The sequence below is a fragment of the Haplochromis burtoni genome, unplaced genomic scaffold (assembly GCF_018398535.1).
Source record: "Haplochromis burtoni strain Fernald_Lab_line unplaced genomic scaffold, NCSU_Asbu1 Contig_171, whole genome shotgun sequence".
NCBI lineage: Eukaryota > Metazoa > Chordata > Actinopteri > Cichliformes > Cichlidae > Haplochromis > Haplochromis burtoni.
The window spans coordinates 1,055,249-1,065,962 of NW_024582532.1; the positions used below are offsets into that span (position 1 = coordinate 1,055,249).

The window sequence follows — 10,714 nt, forward strand, 5'->3', positions numbered from 1 at the left end:
AGAATCCCTCCACTATATGCCAGCTATATAGAATCAGGCCCACGTGACACACGATATAAGCCTATTTTATACATTCTTTTTTATATCTTTAATTTAAATATAACTAGTAAAGCACAAATGTTCAAAAAATTTCCATTAAAGTTATTCCAGTAAATAATTCTTTATAAAAACAGAAGGCCTATGAGCAGAAACTTCATTTATGATTTGGAATGTTCATTATATATATGAACGATTTGATTTTGAAAATCTTTATTTATTTTTTGTAATTTCAAGAGGCAGGAATTCCTTCTAAATAGTGGAGCAAAGGTACAAAAAACATAAATGAAATACTCAAGTAAAGTTCAAGAGGTGGTGAAATAAATGCACCTTATAGTTTTATAGTACCGTGGACGGGTATGAATACTAAACAGTTATAATCTGTTCTTTTATATTATTGTTATCATGTAATTTTGAACCTGAATATAAATGTCATATTTTTCTTCATTTGAATGAAACTAGAATTTTTTTTTTTAATTATTGACTTTTATTAAATCAATAAAGCTCTTGGCCTCAGAACAAAGCAGGGAGGGGATACTAGCCTTTGGCATACCGGTCGCCTGTTCAAACAGGTGAACTATATCGCAACACCTGACTGTGTCCTATTAGATTCTATGGTGAGGCAGTAAATATTGTAAGAAACTGAGTAAATAGAAAGACACAGATAAAAGGCAGGTTTCTGAAAACACGTTTATTCATTTTAATAAAAAAGCCCGACAATATTCTGTAGATCTGTAGCAAGGTTGGGTTCATTTTACCTTCCCTGTGTAAGAAGCTTTAATGAGAAAAAAAAAGTTTTCAAAAGAAGTTTTAAATTTTTTCAAATCAAATCAAATCAAATCAAATCACTTTTATTGTCACATCACATGTGCAGGTACATTGGTACAGCACATGTGATGTGGTAATTTTGGTAAACTGATCACAACCCTGCTGTGTCAGAGTGTCTATAGAGTATAATGAAATTAATTTGAATTAAGTTTTTAAAACGAATGAATGTTAAAGTAACTGTTTTACATTTTCCAACCTTAATGTCCCTAATATAAAAAACAACAACAAAGCTAACCCCAATTAACCTTTAAGCTCTGGAAAATTATTCTTATTCATGCATATGTACATTATAAAAAGCAGTATAAAATTTTCTGGCATTCAATAACTTGAAATTAAATTGGAAGTACATAAACTGAACTAAAAACCATACCAGATAACTCAACAACTGATACCTAAGAAGCTATAGAAAATGTAGTGTAGTGGCCCCAGGGCTTCACATGATTGGACAGCTCTCCATTCTGCCTCCAGTCTAGGAAGAAATTTTGACAAAATTAGAATGATCACACATGCATATTAATAGACAAAAAAGAGGTAATCTTTGCATGAAAGGGAAGTCATATATCTCCTGTATGAGCTGCGGTACTCACCTTGCGAGGTGTGCTCGTGCTGAACACGTAGGAGTGGGGCAGTAAACCCTCGGAGATGCCTCCGCTGCGGAAGGAGCGGGAAGCAGAGGACACGGAGCAGTTGCTGGATTTATCTGAAGGAAGTCCGCATGAGCCGCACACGACCGTCCGGCTCCGCAGGTTGTACTCGCCGTCCCCACAGGTGCTGTGAGCCACCTGCTGAGGCACAGACACAGCTTTTAATTAGTGTGTGTTAAAAAAAAAAAAAAAACTGCAGTGGTAATAAAGGTCAAGTATGTGTCGTGGTGTCTGTGCTTATTTAATTTTTATTTCTTCTCACTGATATTTTCCTAATGTCTTGGTATCTGTTTTGTCTTTCTTGTTTCCATTTCCTGTCTTATTTTGGTATGTGCTTTTCTTTGTGTCTCTTGGGATTGACTTCCTGTCTTTGTCTCTTCCCCCCACCTCTGACCCTCCTTTGTGACTGCCTTCCCCACCCTTATTTGTTTAACGAGCATCTACTCAGTCCTGTGTGTGTAAATAGTCTGTATCTATGGGAGGACTGGTTTTGTAACAGCTTTTGTTATTAAACCCGCCTTTGTCTCCTGTATTTTTGTAGCCCTGATACAATGAACAAGAGCCTAAAAACAATAAGTGAACTGTTTTTTTTTTTTTTTTTTAATTGTCTCTTTTAACAGTTAACATTGAGTTGCGTAAACAGTTGATGAAATATGTGTGTTTGCAACTATTCTTTTGACACTACTGATAATCATTTTTCTAGTAAGAATGTAAAATATCCATTGGGAGCTGCAACTGTGTGACATTTTGCTGTATTTCTTCATTTGCACACGAACATGTGTCCTTGCTTCACCTAACTAAAAACACATATATCCTTTTAAATATCTTTATTTTACTTACCAACCATCACCTTATCATGCAACACGTAATGCTCAGTTTCAATGTTACCGCCCCCACACAGTGATACGGATCCATTTGAAATGTTAATATCTGAATTAATGTGATTCTTATTTTAATTCAATGCAAAACCAGTGGATGCTGCTAATTGGATTCTGGTCCTGCACATGATCTCATTATGCACATGCTAGGAAAACTATCATTTCTCTCACCATGTCATCATCTTCTTCTTCAAGCTGAGTGCGGGTGACCTTCCTCATTGCCATTTCCTGAAAGAAAAGTGTTGTAGTTCTTATTTATTCATTCAGTTTTGGTATATTTTAAATATACTGGCCATGAGTTTTGATGTCTTGACACTTTAGGTCTGAATGAAATGTCTATCAAGCCGAATAAGCTGATTTAATTCAAAATACCTCTCCATTAGTGCTGATCAAAGTAGTCTGGAAGAGGTCTCCGGTGCCCCAGGAGGGCTGATTCTTCCACACCAGGTCAGATGGAGGATTATGAGTTCCACCAGAATTAGAGGCCCAGATCTGATCACATGGAGAGTACAGAGTAAATCATCTGTGCTAATCAGGTGTTGATTGGTGATTCTGATTGCTGAATAAAGACGCTACTAACCGTCACCCTCTGACCAGCCTTCAAGGTGAATTTAGCTGGGAACTTGAAGGCGATGGGAGTGCCAGATCCCACCTGCCGCTTCACCTGCCAGTTCCCCAGATTCTGATCCTACAAGAGCAAGAGGGTAGTTGGGTAAAAACGTCAGAGTTCAAAGTCACTACATTACAAATAGTAATGTAGTCCACCTCCGACTTCTCCATCTCACCTCATCAGCTTTGTTGCTGAGTCTGACATATTTCCCATCCAGATCCACCTCGTCCACAGTGACACGTCCACTGGCCGAAGCCTGCTGGGTGATGCGAGTGCGGGAAACGGCTCCACCGGCGAAGCTGGAGGCCTCGCTGTCGGTGTCGTTAGGGCGACGTCTCTTAGCAGGGGAGTTCTGAGCGCTGTGGTGGATAGATCGAGAGAGAGCTCCAGAAGTAGAGGATCGACTTCCCGCCGCCCTGGTAGGAGGAGGGCTGGGCGAAAGACGCAGTCTGCAGAGAGAAACATGTTGATGACGATGATGAGATAAATGAAAAAGTTTATGAACCACACAGAGGAAACGATGAGCGTCGTTACACATACCTTTGCTCTTCTCCCTCCAGCAGCTTCCTGTAGGCGCATATCTCCATGTCCAGGGCCAGCTTAACATCGAGGAGTTCCTGATACTCATCGAGCTGCTGCTGCATCTGGTGCCTCATCTCTGCCATCTCTCGATCCTTCTCACCCAGAAGGCGACGCGTGCTGTCCCGCTCCCGCGACAGAGCATCCTCAAGGTCCCTGATCTTTGCCTCACGAGCTGCCAGCTGGATCAAACCAAAGAGTCACAAAGTTACTGCCTGATAGGATCAAACAAGCAAGTCTGGAGACCTCAAGAGCAATCAAGGAGTGAGTTAATAATTGAGCTCAAAAAACAAAGGAAATCTAGAGAAACCATGAAAAACTGAACTTTTAAACAAATAAATGGAGTTTACAGCCAGCATCAATTTGAAGAGCCTAATTCATGTGAATCTATAAAAACAACTTCTGTTTTAAATTAAATTGATTTCTGTGGGGTCTGTTTTTACTTTAAAACATGGATGTCAAACTGATTTTACATAGTGAGTCACATACACCCCACTTTGATCTTAAGTGATATTGAATTGGCCGGACCAGTGAAACTACATGATAAATACGCAAAACTACAGAATAATTTATGTTACTTCTTTCCACAGACTGTTCTGAAATGATAAAATATAAAGTTTTTGTTGTTCTTTTTACTATGGACTCAATATTTGAAAAACAAACTTTCTTGTCATTTAGTTGCTTAATTACTTTGATTTAGCATGAAAGTGGGCAATCTTTATTATCAGGAACATCTGTAAAACCTATGAAACTGCAGTTAAAAATTCAAAATCTATGCGCTTCTTTACATTTTCTACAGCTTTGGCGGGTCGATTGTGTCTTATGTTTTGCACCCCTGCTCTGAAATATGAAAAATATCACCCTTTTCTTTAAGTGATGTATGCTTGCAGATAAGTGTGTGCTGATTATTTGTAAGAACCTGTTTCTGTAGCTGGCTGAGCTGAGTCGACGTGGACTCCAGGCGTACTCGGATCTGCTGGAGCTCCTCGTGTGCTGCCCCAACCAGGTGGCTGCTCCTGTCTGCTGACTGACGAGCACTCTCCAGCTGATGGAGGGAGATAAAACATGGACTGTAACCAAATTCTACAAGACATTTGTGAAACTGCAAAACCCCAACAACTCGGAACTACACAACCATGTCACGATGTTTTAACTGGATATTTCTGCTGCGCAATTATTCAGTGCAGCTTTCTTTCACCACTGAGGACCAAAACAGAAGATATAAATGCTGCAAAGTAAACCTTTAGTAACAGTAACTTGATGGTCTACCTTGGTGTTGTAGGTCTTCTCGATCTCATCCTTGTACATTTTAATCTGCAGCTCATGCTGGTTGCGCATATCCGCCAGTGCCTCGGCCAGTTTGCATTCAAACTCCTGCTGGTGGCCATTATCCAGTTCAACCACGCGGGACTCATGACGCCTCTTTATCTCCCGCAGCTCCTATTGAAAATTTACCAGCAATGATTATCAGTAAAGTCCAGCATGGGTACTTTTTAAAATGATTAACTAATGATAAGAACATATGCAAAAAGCGCTCAGACCTCAGAGTGGAGGTTCTTCTGAAATTCCAGCTCCTCTTTCAGAGTCTGGATGCGATTCTCTCCATCCACCCTCCTCAGCATCTCATCCTGCAGCTGCTTCTTGGCATCGGCCAAGCTGGTATCCAACTAAAAAAGAAGCACAAAATGGGCCGAGTATGAGTACAAAGTAATGCTGCGGAGTGGAAAATAAGCAGTCAGTGGAGTATGCGGGCAGGAAAACATGCAGAGAGGCTGTCCTTCAACCCCTGCTGAAATCTGAATTAGCTGACATTTACTAACAAAACTTGGAAGAAAGAGAAGAGGATTATGAAGGACAAACAGAGAGGTTCTGAGCTTGTAGACTGACTGCAGAAAGATTGAGCCCAGATGTGTTTCTATTGAGTTTTAAATTGAGCGTGGGTTTGACTTTACCTTGGCAACCTGCGCCTTCAGGTCCCTGTTTTCCACCTCGAGGTTACGCTTTTCTCCCAGAGCCGTAGTCAAGGAAGCATCCTTCGAATTAAGCAGAGCCTCCAGGTCTTTGAGCCTCTGCAAGGCTCCCCCCAGTTCTGACTCTTTTTTAGTGTTCCTATGAAAACAAAAATGGGGACTAAGTTCCACTTTAAGTTCTCAAAGTGCAGCTTTTGTTCATTTTTAGTGCAAGCATGAATGAAAGAACGCACTACTTTACATTTTCTATGACAGCTTTGAGTGAGATCAAGGGAGGATTTCTCATTCATGTTTATCTCCATTAGTCACCATAGCAACAATACTTGAACAAAACCTTAAACCACTATACAAATGCCACTGAGACTTTCAATGTGTACATTTTCTCTCGTTTTACTCAAATGACACTCAATTCATTCATGCTTTGAGAATCCATAGTTTAAGAGTTTAAGCATCTTACTGCATTTGTTTTAGTGACCTAAGACCTAAAACTGAATTACTATAGTTTCCTTTACACACTCTAATCAAACAAATATGAGCTATTTTTGAATGAGGATGTCTACAAGAAGCAGAAGCAGGGGAAAGACCTCGGTGCATATGAGTCATAGACCACAGTGATTTTCATCAAGTCCCGTGGATCTGGTAGCCACAAGCCACAGCCGTTGGTTTTTAGCTGAGATATTGCCATGGCAACGGTATGGCTTTGCCAAACACACTGTGGCCGTCGTTTTATTATTTACGGAAAAATAATCCAGGCAAGAGTGGAGCTCTTTAAACACTGCCACGTATTGTGTATAATGATGACTTTGGTGAAGGAGGAGAAGCTGGGGAAAGAGTTAGTCATCAGTCTCTGGATGTGGAAGCATGGGAAAGAGCTGGAGTCCCGCTCCAGCTCTTGCCCAGTGAGCAATGAGGAGAATATGCTACAGCTATAGGGAGTGGTCCCAGCGGCAGGGTAACACAACTCTCAGTGCATCACCAAGTTAAAACATCAGTTATTAAAAGATTATGAGTAACTGCTGCTTAATATGTATCAACACTGAAGTCCAAACCCTTTCACATTTGTATTAAGGGACAAATAGATGCCTTCAAATAGATGCCTTCAATTGAAAAGGGGGATTTTAGATGCCTCGCAGCAGCGAGACATCTCATGATCACCAGACACTCTGCAGCAGAGTTCTTTCTGAGAAGAGTTTGGCAATCCTGACTTCAAAGCTGTACCGTGTAACTTTAGCTGAACAGCAGACACTGTGGGACAGGTGATAATTATGGGATAATAGTAACTGCTAATGTAAATATAACACAAACAGAAATGAGTTATGAAGTCAGCAGAGTGACAAGAAACTCCTAAGACTTGCTGAAATTAGATACTGGAAGCTAAAGGTCATACCACATTAAATCGTGCCGTGACAGCCCCTGAGTGTAAGGAATGAGTAAGGGTGAATTCTGCAGCTCATGATTTCATCTTGTTGTTACTATTTTGTCTTGTAAAGTTACACACTCCCACTATAGCTATAAAAAAACAACAAAAAAAAAACCACCCACATCGATCAAACACACAGGGGTGAGTTTAAGGAATTTAGGGACCCAAGATGAGAGGGCACAAACCCAAAGTAATCAATCTTTTTTCTCAGCAGCTCCTGCAGACACGTGCAAACACAGTAAACATTATACCTGGCTTTCAGCTCCTTGTGGTCCTCTCGCAGCTTGCCCAGCTCCAGCTGCAGCCGTGCTCGCTCTTTGGCCACCGAGTCCAGTGTCTGGCGGGCATCTGCCAGCTCCGTCTCATAGGCGGCCTTCAGACCCGTCAGCTCCCGGCTGACCTCTGTCTCCGACTCGGTGATGCGCAGACGCAGCCCGGCGTTCTCAACCTCCAGAGAGCGGACCTTGTCGATGTAGACGGCCAGTCGATCGTTTAGATTGCAGAGGTCCTCCTTTTCCTGGAGACGGGTGATCCGGTTGGGAGAAAGTGGTGTGTTTGCACCTCGTGGAGTGTTTTTGGGTGTCGCCATTGTAACTTTCTTATTTTGCTGTCAAAACAGATATGATTATATTCATTTCAGTCTAAAGAGTCAATTTGAGCAGGTTTTATTCAAGTGCAAATGCACACCCTTCAGTTTGATCCGACAGTCGACGTGGAACATGTGTCACAAATAAGATGAAAGAAATATGCCCAAGAAATATTCATTGAAACACACAAAAATGAGGCAACATTTTGGCTCAAAGTTCAAAGTTAAAAAGAAAACAAAGCTTAATTCACTGGAACATATTGATTACTTCCAAAGACATCCGGCTCTTTTTAATCCCCTAACATTAAGCACACAAACGACAAAGCACAATTAATCAAAAGACATGGGTGGGGTTAACAACTCCACCCAAAAATTAAAGTGATGTCCTTGCCCAAAAGATACTAACTTATAAAATTCGATTTACCTTTTTAAAGTTTGTTAGAGGATGAGAAATCTCTGGAGATCTTTGCGGAGTAGATTTCCTTACGTGATCCCAGTGTTCGTCTTGGTTCTCTCTTCAGTCTGCAAACTGAGCTGTCTGCAAACCCATCAGAGTGCCCATGTAGGAAAGAATGAGATGGGAGGAGAGGTTGGCCTCAAGTTTGGCACTTGTTAGGTGGCTGTTCCTCCCTCCCTCTGTCTCTCTCTCTCTGTCTCACTGTAATGGGTGTACAGTCTGAATAAATGAGTCACTCTCTGCACAAAGCCATGTGATGCCTATAAGGGATAATTTTAAGCAGATCTGTTGGCTGAGACTTGAATTGTAGTTGTTTTGTAAAAGCTCTGCAAAAGTTTTAACCCCAGAAGAACCCCACAGAGCTGGAGTCTTCACATCCTGTAAGGATGCATTTACACAACATCTTTTCTTAAGCTCTTACACAAATTTACTACTTAGCCTTTGGTTTAAATACCTAAATGGCCAGAAATGTATTTCTTTGGACAGCCTTAACTAAGAGATTCCAAGTCATAAAACAAAAACAGTACCAAAAGTGTGCTCTGGTTTTCTTTTGTAGACCTTTAATTATTCTGATTTTAGCCCACTAAACATCACTAAACATCATACATATAATATGTATGAGAAGATACAAGATACAGTGTTACAGATACAGATGATACAGTGTCTTTACATTTCAGTGGCAGGATGAGAGGACTACGCAGTGGTGCAGATGTTAGCACTCACCTCCTGGTCGGCTGGAGTGTTTCTCTGTGGAGTTTACAGGTTCTCCCTGTGTGCTCCAGTCTCCTCCCACACTCGGAACCACAGACATGCTCCTCTATAGGCGCTTCCATCTCGCCTCTCTTATATCAGCCAGGTCAGTCTGCCTTGCCTGAGACCAAAATTTGACTAGGAAAATGAATGGCTGGATAGCTGGAGTGACTACAAAGACACTGAGGGTGAAGCATTTTACTAAATCTCATAAACTGATGAACAAGCTGATGGAGATTATATACTAACTGGTCATTTTATTAGGGACACTTGTTTGACTGCTTGTTAATGCAAATTTCTTATCAGCCAATCGCATGATGAAAACTCTGTGCATTTAAGCAATGTGAAACAACTTAGGGAAGTTCAAACTGAGCATCAGAATGGGCAACAAATGTTTCTCTTTTTCTTTAGACGCCCTTATGGTGCAAACCTGGTCTGAGTATTCTAGAAACTACTGATCTATTTGGATTTTACCGCACAACCATCTCTGGGGTTTTTAGAAAACTGAAAATATCCCGTGAGCTGTATTTTTCTCTGGGAGAAAATGTTTTCAGATTGCTGGTGATGGTGTAATTGCGTGGTGAATATTTTCTGGGCATGCTTTGGCCTCTTGGCACCAATTAAGCATTTTTAAATGCACATTTTAAATGTACAATCTTACTATGTTCAGCCTTTTATAACCAGTGTGTATCAATCTTAGGATGACTGCCTCCAGCAGCATAACATAACCTCCACAGTCACCAGATCTTACTCCAGTACACCACCTTTTGGGATGTGGGAGATGGATGAATGTGCAGCTGACAAATGTGCAGAAACTATGAAGCTATCATGTCAATATGGAGCCACATCTCTGAGGAACGTTTTCAGCACCTTGTTGACTTTATGCCATGAAGACTTAAGGCAGTTCTGGAGGAAAAAGGGGGTCCAACCCAGTACTAACTAGATGTACTTAATAAAGTGGCCGATGAGTGCGTATGTAGGGTTTTTTTTTCTTCTCATATGCACTTTTATCCCATATATAACCTGTAACACAAGCTAGAAGTGGTTCATTTTAATAGTGGACTTTAAAGGGTTAAAGCTATGCTTGCAAAAATTCATTTTCCCCTTTGTGCTGGCTCTAAAAACTGACATGTAATAAATGGCAGACAGTTTTATTAAACACTACGAATTATGACTTAACTTGGACTTTTGGACACACTGTTAAAGCCTTTATGCAAGTAAATTAAACGGCAATGAATATTGTTTCAATCAAAGGATTTATGGATATCTGGTGTAAAATGACCAAGTATTTAAAAAACAAACAAACAAACAGGGACCTAATGTGTAAAACATGTTCTTAAATAAATGTGATGTGCTTTGTGAGGCCTTATGAGGCCTTACAAGCTTCAGTATGTTCGTGCTTTATTTTATAGACAGCTTCTGAGATTCTGTGTATGATAAAGGTGCATTTATTTGTGAATTAAATAGACTGTAAAAGAAAATCTGCTGATCTCAGTTGCGCAGATCAGCCGTGGAAGACGTCGTGCCTCCTGCCGCTGACACTCAGCATCGCCTCCTACTGTCAGAAATTGATGGGAAGGTTGGCTGTAAAGAAACAAGAACCCGTTTTATTTGTCTTTTTCACTCATTTAGCAGCTCAGCGATGTACAAACTGGGTCTGAATTTCAAGTAAAATGGTCACCATAGCTGCCCGATGTGTTAAAACCATGCGAGTTTCGGCTGTGCCTTGTTATGTAGACAGTTTTTGTCATGTGGTTTGAGAGAAAACCCGTATTGGATCTCTGTGGTCACCTGGGCAAAAGAGACCCGAAAAAAAAATCCCTTTGAGGAACTGATTGATTGGGAGAGAAAAACGAGCACAAAAAATGACTCTCAGTGACAATATTTACCGCGCTATTAAATCCAAAGTCAAATAATTCGCGAGTAAATCGCTTTTAATAGAGAATTAACCAAACA

The 10,714-nt window shown here is 40.7% G+C and overlaps 1 protein-coding gene across 3 annotated transcripts; it reads right to left on the reverse strand.

Moving 5' to 3' along the window:
• Window positions 1-712: 712 nt before the first annotated feature.
• LOC102301293 (lamin-A) lies at window positions 713-10,249 on the reverse strand. Of its 3 annotated transcripts, none has more exons than XM_005943559.2 (14): window positions 8,732-10,249; window positions 7,976-8,089; window positions 7,217-7,572; window positions 5,528-5,684; window positions 5,117-5,242; window positions 4,845-5,015; window positions 4,495-4,620; window positions 3,537-3,757; window positions 3,172-3,445; window positions 2,967-3,074; window positions 2,759-2,878; window positions 2,558-2,614; window positions 1,452-1,646; window positions 713-1,333 (listed from the first exon to the last, which is right to left on the reverse strand). In XM_005943559.2, exons 3-14 carry the CDS (start codon window positions 7,552-7,554, stop codon window positions 1,298-1,300), a joined length of 1,929 nt encoding a protein of 642 aa, XP_005943621.1. In that variant the 5' UTR covers window positions 7,555-7,572; window positions 7,976-8,089; window positions 8,732-10,249; the 3' UTR covers window positions 713-1,297. The 3 variants fall into 3 exon arrangements, with proteins under 3 accessions (XP_005943621.1, XP_014195980.1, XP_042081325.1); XM_014340494.2 differs by having other exon boundaries at window positions 1,452-1,649; XM_042225391.1 differs by lacking the exon at window positions 8,732-10,249 and having other exon boundaries at window positions 1,452-1,649; window positions 7,976-8,709.
• Between the last annotated feature and the right edge of the window lie 465 nt (window positions 10,250-10,714).